General features: G+C 38.5%; 1 protein-coding gene across 1 annotated transcript in view; it reads left to right on the plus strand.

Annotated features, from left to right (window-relative positions):
• Window positions 1-1,716: 1,716 nt before the first annotated feature.
• Window positions 1,717-21,306, plus strand: part of LOC139738666 (bifunctional 3'-5' exonuclease/ATP-dependent helicase WRN-like) — a 31,916-nt gene continuing 12,326 nt past the window's right edge. The window contains exons 1-17 of the mRNA XM_071649280.1: window positions 1,717-2,187; window positions 2,608-2,734; window positions 3,621-3,696; window positions 4,621-4,688; window positions 5,617-5,725; window positions 6,283-6,357; window positions 7,496-7,578; window positions 10,869-10,975; window positions 12,288-12,394; window positions 13,162-13,242; window positions 13,941-14,023; window positions 14,560-14,651; window positions 15,180-15,252; window positions 16,376-16,484; window positions 18,482-18,583; window positions 19,774-19,854; window positions 20,318-20,462. Coding sequence (XP_071505381.1) covers window positions 1,717-2,187; window positions 2,608-2,734; window positions 3,621-3,696; window positions 4,621-4,688; window positions 5,617-5,725; window positions 6,283-6,357; window positions 7,496-7,578; window positions 10,869-10,975; window positions 12,288-12,394; window positions 13,162-13,242; window positions 13,941-14,023; window positions 14,560-14,651; window positions 15,180-15,252; window positions 16,376-16,484; window positions 18,482-18,583; window positions 19,774-19,854; window positions 20,318-20,462 — 1,989 coding nt within the window. The remainder of the gene's footprint in view (window positions 2,188-2,607; window positions 2,735-3,620; window positions 3,697-4,620; window positions 4,689-5,616; window positions 5,726-6,282; window positions 6,358-7,495; window positions 7,579-10,868; window positions 10,976-12,287; window positions 12,395-13,161; window positions 13,243-13,940; window positions 14,024-14,559; window positions 14,652-15,179; window positions 15,253-16,375; window positions 16,485-18,481; window positions 18,584-19,773; window positions 19,855-20,317; window positions 20,463-21,306) is intronic.

The raw sequence follows: 21,306 nt of genomic DNA on the forward strand, positions 1-21,306 counted from the left end.
CAGTGGTCTGTTCTGGCCACTGAAACAGTTTGAATTTGAAGTTTTGGTGGCTGGAAAAAGATAATGGTAGATATGTATTAAAGTAACTAGCTACCCATAATTTGACCATAACGCCTAACGGCATCCAAAATTTGACCACGTGGTGACACTTGTACATTAAAGACCTCCGCTTTTGCATGCAGTCAAATTTTGGCACGGGAGGTCAAAACTTGATGCAGGTTTTTTAGTGGCCTGAAATAAAAGCAAAAGTAGAAATCCATTTTGAATTTTAGTTTGCCCGATCAGGCCTTCAAGGCAAAAGATAGACCTAAATTTGGTGGCCCAACACCAATTTTAGCAGCCCCAGGCTGCCACTAATGTTGAGCCTTGCTAAGGTTCATTTTTCCAAAGGTTTGTTGTCCTGAAAGACACAAACTCTCTATAGAAACCTGAATGCACTAATTCATTAAGAGATTCGTTAATCAGAACATTTGATTGTGGCGTTAACATTTAGAGGGTTCATTATTCTGAAGGTTTTCTAATCCAAAAATTAAATAAGTTTCATTATTTCGAAGGTTCGTTAATCTGAAAACAAAATGAGGTGAATATTCTGAAAATGAAATATGTACAATATTCTTTTTTCAGAAGGTATGATGATTATTTCTTAATTTGTGTTCAGATTGACAAACCTTTGCTTCGAACCCTGTACAAACCATATTTCACATTTGGAATTATGAACTTTAGGAAAAGTAAACCTGATGAATAACATAATTTCATTTTTGGATTGACCAACCTTCGAAATAACTAACTGTAAGCCAAAAAATGGGTATTGACAGGTCAGTGTTCAAGTATAGAACAGGGGATTTACCCAATTTTGAATGAGTAATGTGATGTGTACAGTAGTGCCAAGTTATGGATTAGTGTATTATAGTGACTGAATTTTGAACAGTTTAATTGATTTCATTTTCAAATAGCAGAGCTTGGGTTCACTGACTTTACCATCTTTAGAGTACTGTATGCACTGAATATTTTGCAGGGTTTTTATTTTTGCAAATTTTACATGTCAGGTGCTATTTGCAAATATAAAGACACGCAAAAATATTGACTCCGATCCCGATTATGAATGTGTCGTGCAGTCATACATTTTTCCCTCTTATTGGACTCCAAAATCACAAATTTAACCACTCGTGAAATCGTTGGTAAGTCCCAATTCATGAAAAATTAGTATCGACTCACTAAATATGTTGCATATACAGCATTACCCTTCTGGGTTACCTCCGGGGTGTGGGGTTTATCCACCTGTCTCGTTGGTGGCATGGATAGTCTAAATATTAATGCCCCTGAAAATGGTACGTCGAGATCTGGATCATGGAATGTTCACTTAAATTCATTCAGCTCATTTAGCTGTCCATGTTGAATTTATGCCCTCCCTCCTATTAAAGTCCCAGACCAGTAATTTGTTCTGTCTATGCTATTCATTTTAAAAGCAATGTTTAGATTTGAAATTTTTGGTGATCTTCACTTCAGTTATACTGGAATTTATAAAATTGTTGTGGAGCAGTCAGTCAAAACTTGGGAAAGCAGTTCCTATACCTCAGAATATTGTCAAATCTTTAATGCTCTCACTTTCTGCCTACACAGATCCTCGTCAATCTACAACAGAATAGTGTCATTCTAACGTGCAATCCCTGTGTTGGCTCTGGGCGTCCATGCAGCGTGCCATGAACTGATATAAGGATGACTCAAGATGTGAAAATGGCTGCAGGCGGGCTTGTCAACCAGTTGTCATCTTTACAACGACTCACACACACAACACTAGAGACTGTGGACTACCAGAGTAATGTTTTGGGAATTTCTGCTGATTGTCTCGGCAAAGGGTCTGAGCTGGCCAAAGCTGCGCTGACTGCCATCAGGAACCTACAAGCACTCCTGAACGAAAATGAACGGCACGCTCACAACCAAAGCCTGGAAGCCATTGAGTCTCTGGACATGAACGAAGATGAAATTGATGAGGAGATAGTGGATAAATCTCCAGATGATGGTGGAGAAGAGAGGGAAGAGGAGGAGGATTCAAGGACAAGAACAGATGCGATGGGTGGGAGAGATGTGAATGAAGAGGGTGCCAAGAACTTGCCAAGACATGACACCTCAGAAGACATGTTTGATGAGTTTGAAGATGAAGAAGATATGGACCCAAGCATGCTAGAAGTAAGATTTAATCCCAATTAATTCTTTTATGTTCTGAATATTTAATAGGTATGTTATTATCCGGGAATAAAGTGTTTATTGGTTTTAAAAATTAAAAATAAAAAATAAAATGTCCATGTAATTCCACTATCAATAGTCAACAAAGTAAATTGTAAATAAAAACACAAGAAAAGAGATGAAAGGAAACTTTTTAGTCCAAATTCTTGTGAACATCGTCTCTCGTGATAAATCCTATCAGTGAGCATCAATGCTGTGCATTCTATTCTTCCCATTGAGCTAGGAAGATTATATCTTACTCATTTTCTCCGTCTCGGTAATCATGACAAAATTAGGAGAGCCATGTGGCTAACAAACGGGTAAGTTTTTGTTTAATTAGTCTATTGACTCATAAAATGTCTGTCATTGTTGTCCACCTTTCAGGAAATTGATGCTTTATGTGATGCAGCTGCTAACAAGTCCAACGATGATTTCGAAGTTGAAGAGAAACCAGACACTTCATCATTAGCGAATTCCCAAGTCACCAGCAACAAAGATGATGACGAAATTGGTAAGGGTTTTAGTTACAGGTTGTCCTCAGTCCCACTGTGTGTAAATCCTCATGGGACCAGCAATTGGCTGACTGCAGATATGGTTTATCATCACTTCAGATCAGTTCCTCTTAATATTGTATTGCCTTTAAAGCAAAATTTGACCTTCAGAGAAAACAGAGATTGTTTGGTTTTAGGGGGAATTCACCCCAATGTATTATGTGCATGCAATGAATGCAGAAATATCGATAGTACACATCAGTGAACTTTGAAGAAAATCAGAAAAGTCATTCAAAAGTTATAAATTTTTAAAAATTTTGGTTAAATTCATGCAGTACCATCATTACTGGACAAGAAAATTACAGCAATTTAATATGTCAGAGTAGGTCAACAATACTGTACATTAAACCAGAAATTTCTATTTCGCAAATTTCGCAAGAGCCATGATTCGTGAAATTAAAATTTACGCAAAAGTTCTTGTCTATGCTGTATGAATTGAATGCCAGTGGCAATTCGCAAGAATGCTGTGCTATGAAATAGGTCGCCTGCTCCAGTTTGCATAAATATGGTGCAAATATTCCTGGTTTTACACTATTACAAATATACAAAAAGAGTGTAACATATTTTCATATTTTTATGGCAATAAAAGAGCACTTGACTTATAACTTTAACAATACATGGGATATGTTAGTACCCCTATGATATGTCAGTAAAAACAAGGTGAAGGAATTTCTACTTCTTATAAAAAATGAAAGTTTGTGAAATTCTCTTTATTTTGTAATTCACTATACATTTTCATGTATAGAACAATATGTTAAAAGTTGCAGGCATTTATTCTTTTCTCCTTTTTTTTTTTTTTTTTGGTGGGTTTTCTCTTTTTTGTTATTCATCTTTTTCACTAATTAGATCCATCAGTGCCCCCTCCAGAAGCCAAACACATCGATGTCCTGAAGAAGTCATTTGGTCATTCAGCTTTTAGGCCGTGAGTAAACCATATTTGATAATCTGAAGCATACAGATACACCCCAAAAATATCGACAATAGAGTGTTAGTGATGCATGTCGGTGTTTCACATGTGTTAGTACTTATTTAATATACTTGTTTTGTAAAAAGACATGGATGGATAGTTACATAGATAGATAGATAGATAGATAGATGGATAAATCAATGCAAACATATTTGTATATTATATATAAACATATCTTGTTTGATGCATATATTCAGTACATTTTCGCTTGTTTTCAGCTGGGGCTGCCGTGCGTCTTATTTTTTTAGTTGCCTTTTGGACTTGTTCAGCTGTCAAATAAAATTTCACAGTTCATATTATAGACATCATGATGAACTTATGCCATTAATTTGTTTTTAAATAAACAAAGAAATGGGTGTGACCTTAGACCTACCGAAATCCATGATATGACAAAAAGCTATCAATATTTGCTATTTCATTGCTGAAAAAATATAATCAGTCCACCATTGGAATTAGGTATAATAACGGTGACACAATAATTACTTATTTTGTGTATATAATGCTTTTAATGATGTAGGTTTGGATTCAAAGTTTATTTCAGAAGTTTTACAATACCATTACTTGCTTTCATACTCCTTGCTAGTCCACTGCCTGGACTGTCTTTGTATTATGGTGCATATCATACATTGCAAATGCATATGCATTACTGTTGCTGAGGGCATGCAGTATAAGTTGGACCTCTGAGACTTTCTCCCGGGCAGTGCGATTTGTGGGGATATATCACATTGCATGGGCTATAGCACAATCAGTGGGTCTCGCGTTCAGTGGGAGTTGCAGCCAACAAAAAGCGGCCAAAATTTTGACTAATCATTTAACAATTGTCGGAGTATTCTTGTTGCGATCTTGCTGCAATCATTTTTTTCCCCCTTTTTCTTTCAGGATGCAGTGGAAGATCATCCACTCCATTCTACAGGAAAGAAGGGATCAGTGTGTTGTCATGGCAACAGGTCAGTAACAATGAATGTCAGGTATTTATGATTGTGTTAATTATGTGTTGCTGAGTGCATAGCATAAAGGGATTCTTAGCTGTTGTGTTGTGCTTGAACTGATTTTATGTGGTATCAAAGGAAGCATTTAATCCTCTACGGACCACCATCTGAGAAAGCTGATGTGATTGTATGCAAACAGATTGCCGTTAGTACTGACAGTGTTAAATGCTTATGAGCAAGCTACCATGGGAGTGACAGTCCTAAATCTGCTCCAAAAGATCAGGCAGTGAGGATAAAGGTGCCTTGTCTCGGGTCAAAAACCTCTGCTGTCAGGTGGACTTGATCCAGGGACCTCACAATGGAGTGTCTGTGATTTTATCCACTGAGCCATAAAGGTTTTTCACGGTCATCCACTCTCATTTCCCCACAGAATGAGATAAAGACCATGATGTGTGTTCTACCCCTTTCATCATTTATTGTTAAGTAAGAATCCAGGCTTTCCCATGTGTAGTTTTAAGATGAAAATTTCATATTCGAAATTTTCATTGTCTCTTTCACTGTACTTTGATCATTTTCAGGTAATAACCTACAAACTCCTGCATATTTAGCATTTTGTCGCTGGGGCAACAAGACCTCATATCTTAAAAATATCAAATGTTCAGGAGAGAAAAAAAAACATGACAGCCAAAGTACCATATCAGATGGGATAGCCTTTCCTTTGACATGCCTAGGTGGCTTCTCTTTTGGGGTAAGACAGCTAGGATTTGGACAGGGCATCACTTGAACGAATTATTTGACCATTAATCCAAAAAGAAGTAAATTTCACAAAAATTTGAGATACTGAGAGTGAGTACAAGGTCTTGTCACCCCAGCAATGATTTGTAAATCTGCCAATTTTATCCTTTGCTTCTTTCAATACCTCATCCACCACATTTCTTCATCCCAGGGTATGGCAAGAGTTTGTGCTACCAGTATCCCGCTGTGTTTACCGGTGGTGTCAGTGTGGTCATCTCACCTCTGATATCACTCATGGAGGACCAGGTCCAAGCTCTCAAGTGAGTGGAAAGTGCAATCTATCTGGTATCAATCCCAAAACAGTGCCATATTTTCTTGTAGTAAATCGCCGTAGCTAGTACAAACTTGCATTGTAGAGGCATGACAGAATTTAATTTATGTCATCACTATGAAAACCATCTTAAGATAGCAAAATTTTATTTCAAAAGAAACATGTCTTGTGGCAAAAAAAAAAGAAGAAAAATTGTTCTTTTCCTACATGTTTCTTATATGTATATGTGATATATATATCAATACTGCAGTTTACATACATGTAGCTGTGTAACAAGTTTCCTGTTCATTACTCTTACAGTTATGATTCATCCAGATATAATGTGAATTTAAACAAAATGCTCTCATAGCTCTATATTTTTGTCCATATGGTACAAACAAACATAAATGTAGCAGATACTCAATCTAGTGCCCAAGATGTAAGTAATTAATGAGGGTTAGCATGTTTACTAAAAGTACATGAAAGAACGCCAACAGTGTTGTGAAGATTGAATATCATGGTCACATAATATGAATGCTACTGTTATTTGTTGTGTCCTGTTTACAGAATATCAAACATCAAGGCATGCTATCTGGGGTCTGCTCAGAAAGATACAATTACTGTCAAGCGACGGATGATGCAGTAAGTCCACATCAGACAAGTCTTGTGAGAAAAAATTTGGCCTCTCTTCACGATGTGTAAAGACCTACCATAAGATGAATATTGTCATTGCTGCAGTGACAATGTAATTTTGCTTTGTTAACTATGTGAACATTGCATTGCCACTGAATAATCTGTAATTTAATTGTTCCATTATTTTCTGAAAGATTTTTTTCTTGATGGTTTTTTACTCTCTTGTACTGCATCTTTGCTAAGTTTGTGCTTTACTATAATAGATGTTGCCTATGCATCAGATGTCCAAAAAAAAAAAAAGAAAAAAAAAAAAGATTGATGTTAGTCTTTTACCATTCATTTTCATTATGTGAGATTTTATATGCAGGTAGAAATTATATGCCAAGATTGCTGTGCACGAATTAGTTTGTACTACAGCTCTGATCTTGGTACACGTCTTGCATGTATGACATTGTAGGGCATAGAATGGGGTCATAAAAGAGTGGGACACTGGGGATGACCTTTCTATCACAGGAAGGAATAGGAAAACGATCTTGTGTCCTGAAAAGTAAACATTAAAGGGGTAAAACATAGTTCTCAGAAGGGCTCAAAATTCATCCCCCACCATTCAGAATTTTTGTTTGCAATATATGGAAAGGGTCTACCAAGAAAACTCTCAGGCTGATGTGATTTGCCATGATACTGAGTATTTTCAGATCAAAATCGTAAAATATTTTTGAACGTAGTTCATGACTTCTATTCCTGAAGCACCCTCTCTGTTCATTAGTGGGTAGGTAGAGCATTGTGTGATTTTTTCAATCATGCCCTAGCAGTAGTATTTCCCAACAAGCTGCATGCAACTCACTGCGGAATTCGTGCAGAAGATGTATGGATACTGCTATGGATCAATTTGTAATTGATTATAAAACATTCCTTAGCAACCACAATGGAATTTGCTCTGAGATTACTATACTGTCAGCATACCTTTTTGGCTAATATTTTGCATTGTCATTGCTATACATCGGAAATTTTGCTATCACAGCTTTATTTCACACATTTACTATGCATATGTGTGCATTTTACAGCAAAAGTCAACATTTTCTGCAGGCATATGAGAACAATGTTTTTACCTTTAAATGAGATATTTGTCTTCATCTTTGTTACGCAGAGGAGAATACCGGGTGGTGTACATGACACCAGAGTTTGTATCTGTGGCATCAGACCTTCTTGAGGATCTCCAGAGGAAAGTGGGTAAGGAGTTTGAGATGCAGGAATGAAACTTCAGGAGTATAACTGTGCACTCCCGATTTGACGAACACGACTACGATGAAAATTCAGATACAACAAAATAAAAATCCATTTCTTAAAATCATCGCCTATATATATCTTTGGATACTTTGTTCGGCTGCAACGAAATTTCAATATAATGAAAGAAAAGTGCTGTTCCCAAGGACTTTGTTATAATGAGAGTCGCCTATAGTACATGTAGTCACTGTCTCTGTTGCCAGTGGGACAATATCATCTGGCAAAGTTATATTTAGAACCTGATACTCATTCTGTGGCATAGTGCTCTCCGCTTAATCGGGAGGGGTCGGGATGCAGGTTTTTCCTGCTAAAGTGGTTCCCAGTTAATTTGGGTGAGCACTGTATTAAAGACCTAATAAAATGCTTGCAAAATGTTTTAATATGCAAAAGAAATGTAAAATATATGTCATGATTATCAATGTAAATATGTTGTCAGTGTCGTTCCGGTTTTTATCGCTTCTAGAAACTCCCCCAAATATCACATTTTTGGAGGACCCCGTTGCAGCTTTTGCGAAAAAGATAGTCACGTGACCAACACCCCTGGACCGATTGATGACGTATAAGCACGGAGTTGTGCTCAGTTAGCAGACGCCGCTCAGCACAAGCACTCAGATTACTAGCTTGGTACACGCGCGTACACGATAGCTAGCCCGGCCAGGCCCGGGCCCCGCGGGATGTGCGCTCCCGGTCGACCCACTGACTGTCGACATGTACGCATTTAACCACGTACATTATCACTAAGTTAGCTTGCACAGATACCTGGTACCTAGAGCATACTGTCTTCCCCTATATGGGTAAACTTCGACATTGATGATGATGATGAAGACTGCAGCTCTGACGATAGCGGAGAAGAAGAGGAGGCACCGTGAAGTTGAAGGGGAAGATGGGGAGGGAGAGGCAGCCGATGAACCAGAACGTTATCGTGGGGCTGCACCTTACCGATATGAACCAGCTGCATCTCCCCCGCCCCCCGCTGCCAGTGCAAGAGCGTATATGAACATGGCACCAAGCCCGAGAATAGACCTCACGGAAACGATCGCCTGGGAAATACAGAGTGTTATGTCTGGTATGCCCCCATATAGTTTAACGTTAGAAAGGATATACTGTATTCTACTTGATTGACATTGTAAGTTGTAACTGTTTGTCTAGTAAGTAGATTAGAAGAACAGGCCCAGCTCGCTCACAAAGTGAGCTGCTACTCCGGCCGCAGCAAGCAAGCGGGAGCGTCCCGGCCGTGGCCTGGCCCGTCGGCCGGCGCTTACAAGTTAAACTACCAGTAGTAGTCTAGTAGTAGATCTAGTAGCAGTCTACTAGTACTAGTACTACTACTACTACTAGTAGTACTATTACCACTACGGCACTAGGTCTAGTAGACTAGTAAGTAGTAATAGCAGAATCTTTGGTAGTAGTACAGAGGCTACACTCTAACGCCTAACGGTTAGGGGGATATGTTGTTACAGGGTGGGTCGTGGCTCAAAAAAAAAAAAAAAAGAAAAGAAAAAAAAAGGCCTAACCAGTTTCCCATAGTCAGTTTCTGCAACATTTTTTATTAGTAATTTAAATGCGCCATTTTCTAAGAAAAACGATACCAAGAATTATCGTCAATTTTGGTCGAGTAGTTTTTGTTTTATGCTAAAAATCATACTGTGGAAGGAAGCCCAAACGCCGTGCTTATCTACCGATGAATGCCACGGTGGGGCTGGATTCACGAGTAGGTCTAGGCCTATAAAGCAGGCGAGTCGCCGTAGTATTAGTACAGACACGCAGTGGTGGTGGGGCTATCGTGAAATAAGCCCCACCGCAGTGCGCGTGCACCGTACCCGTGCGTTTAAATAGCAAGCAAGGGTAGGTCCTTCTAGGGTTTGGGGTTAGGTAGGGTTGTATTTATGATTAAATTGGCCGTTAAATTAGTCGAGGGCCATATGAAGTCATTTCCGCCGCATTCACGAGTATTCACTGTGGAAGGCAGCCCCACCGCCGTGCTTACCTACCGAGATGAACGCCACACGGTGGGGCTGAAACAGGCGAGTCGCCGTAGTATTACTATTAGTACAGACACGCAGTGGTGGGGCCTATTTCACGAGTTTGCCGAAAATAATGGATATCCAAGCGTACCACAGTTGTAATCTGTATTATTGGCAGTATTAAATCCGATACAGTTCATTAAATATTCTTTTGTCTAAAGGCTTAGCCAATGACAATAGTGCAGCGCAGCACCTGCTATGCGCTCGCTAGCTCGCTCCCCCGCCAGCGCTAGCCAGTGCAGCCGACGGCCGGCTGTCGCTGCGCTGCGCTAGCATAGCCTTGCCAGCTCGCTGGCTACGGCTCTAGACTGGTCGTGAACGACTCCGTTCTTAGACGTCATCACAATTTAGAAGTGATAGTGCGCCGCATGCGGCGAAAGTATAGCAAGTTTTCCAAAACCGAGGAAATTGCATCCATTATGTTAACAAATATAGAACAAAATTCAGAACAGTAAAAAACCCCGCACAACCATAGAATTACTTAGAATTTAACATTTAATATTATTACATCATTGAGAAAAAAATGCCTAAACCATTTTATTAGGTCTTTAACAGATGGAAAGTGCTCTGCGAGCTGTTTAGTGTTATACGTTTCAATGATATTGATGTGAATTCATGAAGTGACATAGCCAATCATATGCAATGTCTGCTGTGTCAAATAAGCAAGTGTCCGTGCATTTTGTGTGAAAGAAAGAGAGTAATTTGATTTCATCTTGTAGTCCTTTTAATCAAATGTGTTGCCAGTTTCAGATGAATCACTGGCTTCAAAATATGTCTCTTATCTCATTTCTGTACATTTCTATACATTGCAACATTGTGTCTCAAACTTTTGCTCTTGCTCAGAATCTAATATAGAATAGTAATTGTTGCATTGAGAATAATTATGCACCTTCGCTTGTCTGCTCTATGTTAAAATCTCATTTTCACAAGATTTTGAAGATTGCTGTTATACACTGAGAATATCCCCAATGGTTCATCTGAATTTACAGCTTGCACATCAGATGTGACCTGGGCCCCATTTCATAGAAAAGTACTACGATAGCAACACCTGCTGGAATTGCAATTGTCATGGTAACAACAAGAATCCAGCTTCCTGATTGGCTGTTGCCATGGCAAGTTGCTATTCCAGCAAGAGTTGCCATCCTAACAGCTTTTATGAAACGAGGGCCCAGATTTTATGACCATGGCAATTGTTCGACTGATTTACCACAGGCATCACACTGGTAGCCATTGACGAGGCTCACTGTGTGTCACAGTGGGGTCATGACTTCAGGTCAGCGTACAGAACTCTGGGCAACCTGAAAGATGTGCTTCCACAGGTCAGTTAGCCATGACACCTTGTATGTTTGACCTCTGAGGTGACCAAGGCCCCATTTCATAAAGAGTTCATGATAGCAACTCTTGTCGGAATAGCAATTGTCATAGTAATGACAATAATTCAGCTTCCTGATTGGCTGTTGCTATGGAAAATTGCCATTCCAGCAAGAGTTGCTATCTTAACCCGTTGAGGACGAGTCCCGAGTATACTCGGGCAAGCGTCTATGGGAAATGCGTGTTGTAGCAAAATCAAACCGTCCTCAACAAGTTAACATCTTTTATGAAATGGAACCAAGGTCAATCATGTCATTGGCATTCACTTTATAATCAACCTAAAAAGAAAAGGAAGGATAATCAATTTGACAAACTTATTCAGAGGAATGAGAGCAGCAAAGTAATGTGAAGGCCCTTGCAATACATTAGGAATTTGTAATTGTATTGTATTGTATTGTATTTATCTGTAATCATTGGAAGTTTAGTCTCAAAACATCTTTGCAACATTGTTGCTATTGGTAGCCATTATTGTTGTGTTTCTCCATGGTGTAGCAATTTTACATCTTTCAGTGTGAAAAGATTAACAAAACATAGTATACATGAGACCCAGAAATCAGTTGGAGGTGTGATGCTCCATTTCACTTGATCATCACATGTTTCACAGACTGTAACAGTTAAAATAATATGTACAGCATGGTGTTAATCTAAAACCACCACTGTAAGGGTTTTTGACGGAGAAAAAGTGCTACTTTAAATATAGCATCTTTATAGTACTTTTTTTTTCATCCATAAAGAGCATGCATAAATGTCTGCTTTAAAGCATCTAGAGACCTCCTATGTTGAGTTTGTGTTAGACAGTGCAAATATCTTTTATAAAATGGGTTCAAGATGATTGTAGCTAATCAGAAGTGCTGACATGAGTCACTTGTGCTCTTTATTTCCTTACTATACACAAGTGTGCAAAAAATGCACAGCAATAAAGCACAACTGCACACACACGCAGATGTCACAATGTACATAGTTTTGCAGTCAATCAGTCACAAGTGTGTGTCCACTCACTTATTTACTATAATTTCTAAGATTGTGCTCAGTACGTTCACAACATTTCTTCAGACCTCTTGGTTTTTGAGCAAGTTCTTCATGTAACTGACTGGTATTCACCCATAAAGATGAATGAAACATAATTCATAGAATCATTTTATAAAACAAATATTGCACAGAGTTAAGTTCATGACATCAATGGAGATACAACACACTCTCATCTGTGCATTTTTTATGAATTGTTTGAAAATGATTGCAGTGGTTTTCTGTTCTCTACAGGTACCATTTCTTGCTCTCACTGCCACGGCAACACCAGTGGTGCAGAGAGACATCTGCAAATCTCTTCGGCTGAGAAAACCTCTTGTTACCTGTACCAGCTTTGACCGGTACGCATCATATTCAGTGTAGTGGATCCTACAATGTATTGTGAGGGGTAATTTAATATGGAATTAAGACTATGGTAAGGTGACATTGAAAGACATGTATGGTGTGTAGGTCTATGCAGGGGTTAGTTAGTTTCTGAAATAGTAAAAAAAAATCTGTATGTATGCCTGAAATGTATGTATTTACAGTCAACCTCAGTGGAGTTGACCTTACACACATATACAAATATTTGCTGAGTCCAAAAAAAAAAAAATTGTACCCTTGATGGATATTAACAAGTGTTGATTCTATTGTGTGTTAAACTTGAAGTTCTTGTATGTCTAAAGACTTTCTCCAGTCCCCTTGGATTCAACTTGCCCTACCAACTTGTAATTGTAATGATTTGGGGGGGGGGGGGGGGGGGGGGGTTGTATATTTTGTATTTGAGTATTTGAAGTTTATTTGTTCTATGTAATTTCATTGTACATTTTGTTTTGCTGTTCATGACATTGTATGTATACATGTACATGTATATGCAAGATATTCTTTGCTACCGTAAAAGACCATGACTTGAGGCAAATTTATACAAAAATTTCCTCATGCTTCTGCAATGACAGTGTGATCCTACCTGTACAACACAGTTATGATTAATTCTTGCAGCTCTCTTACCATGGAAACTACCTTAATTGTTTGTTTTCTTTATTACTAATCTCTTTTTGCTTGTCAAAATTGCTGACTGTTTGAGAGAAAGACATGCCAACTTGAAGTTTCGCATCTCCTTCCCTTACAGACCAAATCTGTTCTTGGAGGTCCAACTCAAAACCGGTGATGTGCAGAGTGACCTCTCAAAGATGCTGTGTGAAACCAAGAAGTGAGTTGTTGTGGATTTTATTTTCAATGTGATGTACTCAGCAGAAGGTACTGCAGGATGCATTTCAGTAAAGATAAGACACAACAGGGCCCTGTTTGCGTAGCAAGTGAAGTTTTTGAGATCAAACTTAAAATTCACATGTTACTTGCCCTTCAACCAGTCAGAAGCTTACATGCAGGAGTTCCAGTTCAGTTTAATGTCTGATTTCAAAAATAACTTCTTGTATGCAACTTCGCTCTGACATAATATAACTATATGCAAGCAATGTATCATTGAAATAATGATTCACACTCTTTTTAAAAAGAGTTTGAAAATGTTGAAATATATTAAAAGAATAGTCTAAAGTTTTGCTTTGAGACAAGAACAAAAAGGTAAGATGATCACAACAAATGTATTTACTGTGACATAACAATGTTTATATTTTGATACCCCAATCCATGAGAGAAGTCATCATTTTTAATGACAGTGAAGTCCAAGTAACAATAGCTGCCTTTTATCTTGAACATGCATTGATATGTCTGATTTAGATGTATCCAGTAGGTATGAATGCTTGTTAAACACTACAGGCTGTAGCTAGTAGGACTAACACCGTAGAATTTACTTCAGCGATTTTTTTTTCCTGATACATGTCATATTTCTTCTGTGTGGGCTGGAAGTATTGCTTTGAGTGATGAGTACTCTACTATGTTTCTCTTCAGGTTTCACTGTGAATTTGACGGTCCTACCATCATTTACTGTCCCACGAAGAAGGCAACAGAAAGTGTTGGCAATAGCCTCAAAAGTAAGATAGCTTGTTCTCACAGCTTCACCCTTGTCTTCCTTGCTTTTGTTTTTCTTTTGCCTCTTACATAATTGCCAGCAGGTTATCGTCATGATTCTCATAACTTGAGTTCAGAGGGCTTGGATGGCCCTGGAAATGATAGTATGCATCATGATTGTTGTAGAAGCTTTCTTTTCCAACCAGTGTCTCATTGATTGAAGCTTTATTAGGACCTGCAGAATGACACACTCTGAATACCTACTGGATACACTGATTTCAGAGGCTAGCATATTCATAGTGAAAGGAGCAAAAGTAAAGTAAACAATTGTACAGAGGAGTTTCATAGCACTCTCAGGTTACAATGCAATCACAGAAATAAGCTATCCAAATCAGCTACTGGATTATTTCAGATTAGCTTTTGTTTCACAATTTTGTATTGAATGTTCGCTTACATGTATATCATGAGCTTTTTTGGTAACAAATGCACATTAAAAGAAATGTTTTTGAGTGTAGTGTGTCACTAGTTTCATCAGAATTTTTTGTTTCTATGGTGACAGGTCTTGGGGTGAAGGCAGATATATACCATGCTGGAATGGACTCAGAAAGGAGAAAGATCAACCATCACAAGTTTGTGAGGGACGAATTACAGGTGATTCCTCTTGAATCATGGGTTGTTTTTTTATTTCATGGCTTCACTTTGTTTTCCAATTCTAGGAAATCTTTCGTAAAACATAAAATATTCAAATCTATCCGTAAACATTCATTATTTGCACACACTTTCCTTCATGTTTCTGTAGGGTTCAACACCAATTTTTAGTAACAAAAGACAATTTGACATGCAGATCATGTGACTAATGATAGCTCTGATCATCATCAATACATTGCATTGTGGAAATAATCCTGTTTTTCTTAGCCCTCCCAGCCAATAATCTTAGCCCTACCAGCCAATAAATACCTTTATTATCAGCATAATAGCAATGGAAAAGGATACCAAACTTTTGTTTGATTTTTCTTTGAAATTATTAATAGATGTCACTAATGATATCATTATACATTTGGATTAGTTGTTTTCATTCTGTGCAAATTTGTCCAGTGTTTGATGGACATTCCAAAGCAGCTAGCTATGGTGCAGAATATCACAAAGTGACTACCTGTATTATCTCTTCCTGCTTTGCAGTGCATAGTGGCGACCGTTGCGTTTGGCATGGGAATAGACAAGCCTGATGTGAGAAATGTCATCCATTACGGAGGTGAGGATGTTGACAGAATTCTTGATATCATTATTGGATGACAGCTGTCTCTTGGCAAACACAGGTAGCCAGACTATTATGTAGGGTCTTAGATGCTAATAATGGGGATTATTCCAGTGTGGCATCAAAGAATTATGTAAAACATAGGTCCTGGGGGGTGTTTCATCAACATTTGTCAGTGCTGACAGCTGTCAGCGCTGACAATTTCAGCAAAATCCTTGGTTTTGATTGGCTGAGATGCTCTGGTCACTGACTGTTACTATGGTGATTCAAGTTGTCAGCGCTGACAAACGTTGATGAAACACCCCCCTGAAAGCAAGAGAATATTAAGCAGAGAAGTGAAGGTTTAGGTGTACATTCTCTTCAATTTTTCTTCCTCTACAGCTGAAATTTATAAGATCGCAACTGCTGATCTATAATTGTAGAGGGAGACAAATTGAAGAAAATTCACACATCAACAGGTCCTGTTGCATAAACTATGGTAACTTTGCAATCATAGTAACTCTGCAATCAGTGGTAACTACCATAGCAACACTATCCTGTAGCCAATCAAAGCCAAGAAATCGCTGATGGGTACCATTGATTACAGAGTTACCATATAGTTTTCTGTATCGGGACCCGGGTGTTCATGAGTACAAGGTGTGCACAAGAAACTGGACATTTGGCAAGATGTGAAGCTTCTATTCAGAAAAGTGCACTTGTGTCTTCACATCAAGGAACGTGGTGTTTAGTTTCAGATGACAATTTCAGTTTCCTTTTTTTTTTTCAAGTTTTCTTTCTTTTCATGGGAAGGAATGTGTTGTAAAGCAGTTATTCCTCTTATCTGTAATATTGTACTTAATTTGTAACTCATTTTCATAATTTCACATTTGCATTTACAAATTAGAGATTTCATAATTGGACCACTATCTTTACATGACATTGGGGTAGGATGAGCTGCAAAATAGAAATGAACTGTGCTCTGCACCAGCATGTAAGGCTTGTGCTGATAAACTGTATCTTTGTCATTAGTGTGAATTTACCTTCAAGTGATGGGTATTAAGTATTTGCTATGTAGATATATGGATTCAAAAAAAAAACAAAAAAAACTTGTCATTAATTTCTCCCAACTTGATGTTTGTAGCTCCAAAAGATATCGAGTCATACTACCAGGAGATTGGGAGAGCTGGTCGGGATGGTTTGCCTAGCAACTGCTTTGCCTTCTATAGCAGGGGAGACTTTGCTCTCAACAGGTAAGCCCATGCACACTGATACTTTATCATTTCCAGATGTTTAATGATATGTTTGAAATCTGACACTAGTGCTCACTTTGCTGGATGTTTTCACCCATTGCTTTATGGGAAGCAGATGAATCTTGACTGCAGGCAACAAAGATCACTAAGGAGCCCTGCGTTTATCAACTTTTCCTTTGTAGGTATTATTGTATGGGCCAATAATGTAATACCTAACAATTACTCACCGAGTGGCTAACGGGACTTGAAGCTGAAGGCACCACCAGCAGGAGTGGTAGACGACCGTATCAGTAGTGGAATGCACTAGGGCACCAGAAGAGGTGAACAGTGTCCTTGTGGGTTGTATTGCACTTCCCGAAATAATATGGACTAACTCCGAATGCACTTAGGGTGTCTGAAGACGACAGTGTCCCATAGAAATATGTACAAAAGATCCAGCGGCAGCGTGGAGTATCCTCCGAGTGCCGCGGCTAGCACAAGCGAGGGTAGAGTCGATCCACCGCTGGAGCGCTGGATAGAAGAACTGCACGGTCCCTGGTTGTGGTAGAGTCTGCACACCACGGACAGCACGCTAGCAGGACCGAAGCAGCAATGTGATGGGACGCAGATCGCGTTGAATGCAGCGATGTAACGAGGCGCCGATCGCGTTCAGATCGCGTTGAATGCAGCGATGTAACGAGGCGCCGATCGCGTTGAATGTAGCGATGTAAAGATCCCCAGGTTGGAGTGTAGCCTGAAGAAAGGGCGAGCCGCGATGTGAAAAGCAGCGAATGCCGCGAAGTACGAAATCCGGGAAAGTGTACGTATCCGTATCGAGTATAATCCGTATGAAGTGACAGTCCACGGCGCGAGGTATCGTCAGCGAGAGACGACATGGGAAGTACATACGGACGTAGTATGCGGACGTGAGTGACTCCAACGATTAGGACGTGCTCTCGGGATGAAAGCTAATCGTGAAGTGAGGAAGCGTGGAAAATGAAACAGCGTGGTCGGAGAAGACATGTCACGGACAGGAGCTTTGAGAGTGGTAATTGGCTGGTGAAGATGCACAACTCGCCACTAATTGGTAGCTTGTTTCCGTTACGGCAAAACAAGGGGTGTGTTTATGAAAATCCGACTACTGTTGGAATGTGAAATACGCGTACCTCGGCACGATGACAAAGGCGGAGAATGTAGTGCGCACCTGTCTCGTGCCGGCGCACAAAGAAAGTTCGCGTGGATGTTGACAGAATGCTGGGTTGTCAGACAGCATAATTGACGGCAGCCAGACAGTAAAAATACAGAGATATTGGAAACCGCTACACCTTGTTTGAAACGTGTTTCAATACCCAATATCAAAACGCATTTACAAATGCCTTTCGGATAACGTTTCTCTTGTTGTTTCTATCAACTCCGCTGAGAGTCGATTGGGAGGCCTTGTCGCTGCGCAGCTCCATTGCACAGTTTGACCCGTGGAGTGGAGATATGTAGTTGGCAGTGGTTGGTGTGGGCAGGTCTGAGCTATAAACACGTTTCAAAACGACTTTGCATTTATCAACTCTACTGAAATGCGTTTCTGACTCATTTGCGATCACACTGTAATTGGTGTTTCAGAAACACGTTTTTAACCCCGTAATCAAACAGCTTTGCATTTATCAACTGCCCCCAACTCCCTGAAAGTTGTTTGGAAACCTTAATTCTGCACCAGAAGTGAGTTGATAAATGCACCCTATATCACAAAGATCTGCAGTGGTATCACCACTCCTCCATTGAAATTTAGTGAAAAGGGGTAATATTGGCATGTTCTAAAGATGACAGTCTCTTTTGTTGTTGAAATCTAATTCCTTTCACAATCAGATTTATGTAGTTTTCTGCATTGTAAATGATCTGAATAGAGTAGAATACTTTGAACATCAAATTAAAGACAGGTGCTGGCAAAAGATCATGTACTTTACCATTAAGATTTACTCTGTATTTTCTCTATAGAGTGTCTGATAAATCTTTGTTTTCCATTTTAGATTCTTCCTCAAAGACATCAAGAGTGCAGAATTCCAGGAACACAAGGCAAAGATGATCGGCAAGATTGAAGACTACCTCCTCACTACTGAGTGTCGTAGAAAGTATGCCAATAATCTTGAACATTAATATAGTAGTTTTGATAGGATGCATAATTTTGTTCCATTTACTTATCAAGATGTCATCATTTGTAGTATTCACTTCTTCATTTCTTCTTTTTTTTTAGACTGTGGCCTGTGAACTGTGGAAGTTAAGGTTTTCATTTGTTTTGAGAATATATCTAATATTCATGTTTTTCACTCCCAGTTTGTAAGACAGAGGAAAACAAGCACATCTCTGAGTTTTATAACTCCATTGGTAAAGATATGTGAACACATTGGCCCGAATTCACGAAGGTGGTCTAAATTTAAACCATGGTTTATGTATATTTCTTCCGCGTATTTATGATTGACAGATTGCGTACGCTGACAGGCATCCAGTAAAAAAACGTGCATTGATGCGCGCAAGTATTGGTACGCCTATTAAACGCTTATTTTAGACCATGGTCTAAATTTGTACCATGGTTTAAGTTTAAACCACCTTCGTGAATTCGGGCCATTGTGTACAAGCTGCAAATCATGACCACCAAATTTTGTATTTCAATTAGTTATATCAGTCAGATAATAATAATAATAATGATGATGATGATGATACTACTACTACTACTACTACTACTACTACTAATAATAATAATAATAATAATAATAATAATAATAATAATAATAATAATAATAATGATAATGATAATGATAATGATAATGATAATAATAATAACAATAATAATAATAATAAATAATGAATTATTAATGTGATCTCTTAGGAAAATTCAGCTTTGACACTTTTTTTTTCAGTGTGTTCACTTGTCTAACAAACATCTGTATTATCTATCAAACTCATTCACAGCTTATTAGTGACATCAGCACAAATAGTGGTGGTATTGATTCTGTAGATCATCTTAGTCTAGAAAGGAACAAACTTTTGATTCGTATTTTCCAGTTTAAGTCATTTTATATTTTTTATGAAGTCAAATCAAGGAATTGCTCTTGTAGATATCATTCAATTGTGCTGCTTTCAATTTAAATGTGTATTAAGCATTCACTGTGTTTTTATTATCATTAAATACTTCTAATGCAATATTGTTATGTGGCTATGATATAGTTAATTCATTATGTATGAATAGACAGTCTGAATCCTTCTTTATTTATCATTGTTGAGATTTTGCTGTAATTTTTTGTTCTTTTTGTCTTTATTTCAGAGCTGTTTTGGCACATTTCCAAGGTAGTGCCAAAAGTGTCTTAACAGGAAGTAGGGATTGCTGTGACAACTGCAGAACAAAGTAAGTCCAGAATTGCACTTGAAGGAACATTTATAACTTACCTGAAACTGCTGAAATTGTAGAATTCTAAAAACAGTTTTACTGTGAAATTCCTAGCATTTTTTTTTTGTGTCAATGCCTACACACATCTGTTATGAGAACTATGTAAACAAGATCGTAAATTTTATTGCACAACAACCTTTAAGTATAGCCCTGTTTCATGTCAAATATTATGTAAATGAATACCATGCATTTCATTTGTATATGAACAATCCTTTCAAAATGAACTGCTTTAGACAGTAAAATTATATATTCATAAAATTTCATCTTGGAAGGCACGGAAAATTCTTACTGTAAGTACGTTTTGAATGTATACTCTGCCATGGAAGATAATCAGCAATTAAAGTAAATTTGACAGTTCTAGGGATAGTCTAAGCCATGTGAATACCACTTTCCATCAACTCTTCTGTTGTGTCTGCTCTAGGCTGGAGAGGAAAGGGCGTCCAGGTGAAGAGGATGAGCGAAGTGAGAAAGACTTCTCCAAAGAACTCCTCCTTTTACTGTCGGCCATTGATGCCTTGGGAGGCCGCTTTGGCCTGGCTGTCCCTGTCATGTTCTTGCGAGGATCGGTGAGTGTTTGGTGAATTTCATTCGCACTTTTATCCACACGCACTTGAGGAAAGACATACTCCTCTCCGCATAGACACAAGTACGCACACATGCACACTGATGCGTACACACAAGCACATAAACATTCACGTGATAGGGAACACCATCATCACTTCATTTATTGTCACTTAATAAACATGCATACATAAAGATGTGACAATGATTTGACAAGTATAACATGACAATATGACAAAACGAGCAAACAGGCAAACAAACAACCAAAATTATAAAGAGAACAAAACAAAGAGTGTCTGAATATGCAGGACTTGACACTAACTTTCTTTTCTGGTGGCCCATTCGGGTCTCAAAATGCTTTGAGTTTAAAAATGTGGTGGCTGGAAATGAAAGGAGAAAAAAATTCAGTTGGAATATTAGGTGCCTGATCAAGCCACTGGAAGATAGCCTTTTTGGAAGTTTTGTGGCCAGACATCAATTTTTGGTGGCTCCAGGCCACTGGGCCAATGCTAATGTCGAGCTGTGGGATTATGCAACTGATAGAGCTCGTTTGGAGATGGGAGAATATTAAAGGACAAGTTCACCTTCACATACATGTGGATTGAGTGAATGCAGCAATATTAGTAGAGCACATCAGTGAAAGTTTGGGGAAAATCGGACAATCTGTTCAAAAGTTACGAATATTTTAAGAATCTGCGCAGTCACTGCTGGAAGAGAAGACTACTATAGTGTATGATGTCACATGCGTACAACCATATAAAGAAAATAAAAAGAATTTCACAAAACTTTACTTTTTGAATAAAGTGCACATTTCTTTGACTTGTTACTGACATATGTTATGGGTAATAT

The sequence above is a fragment of the Diadema antillarum genome, unplaced genomic scaffold (assembly GCF_040938485.1).
Source record: "Diadema antillarum isolate AM-2024a unplaced genomic scaffold, OU_Dant_1.0 seq00000764_RagTag, whole genome shotgun sequence".
NCBI lineage: Eukaryota > Metazoa > Echinodermata > Echinoidea > Diadematoida > Diadematidae > Diadema > Diadema antillarum.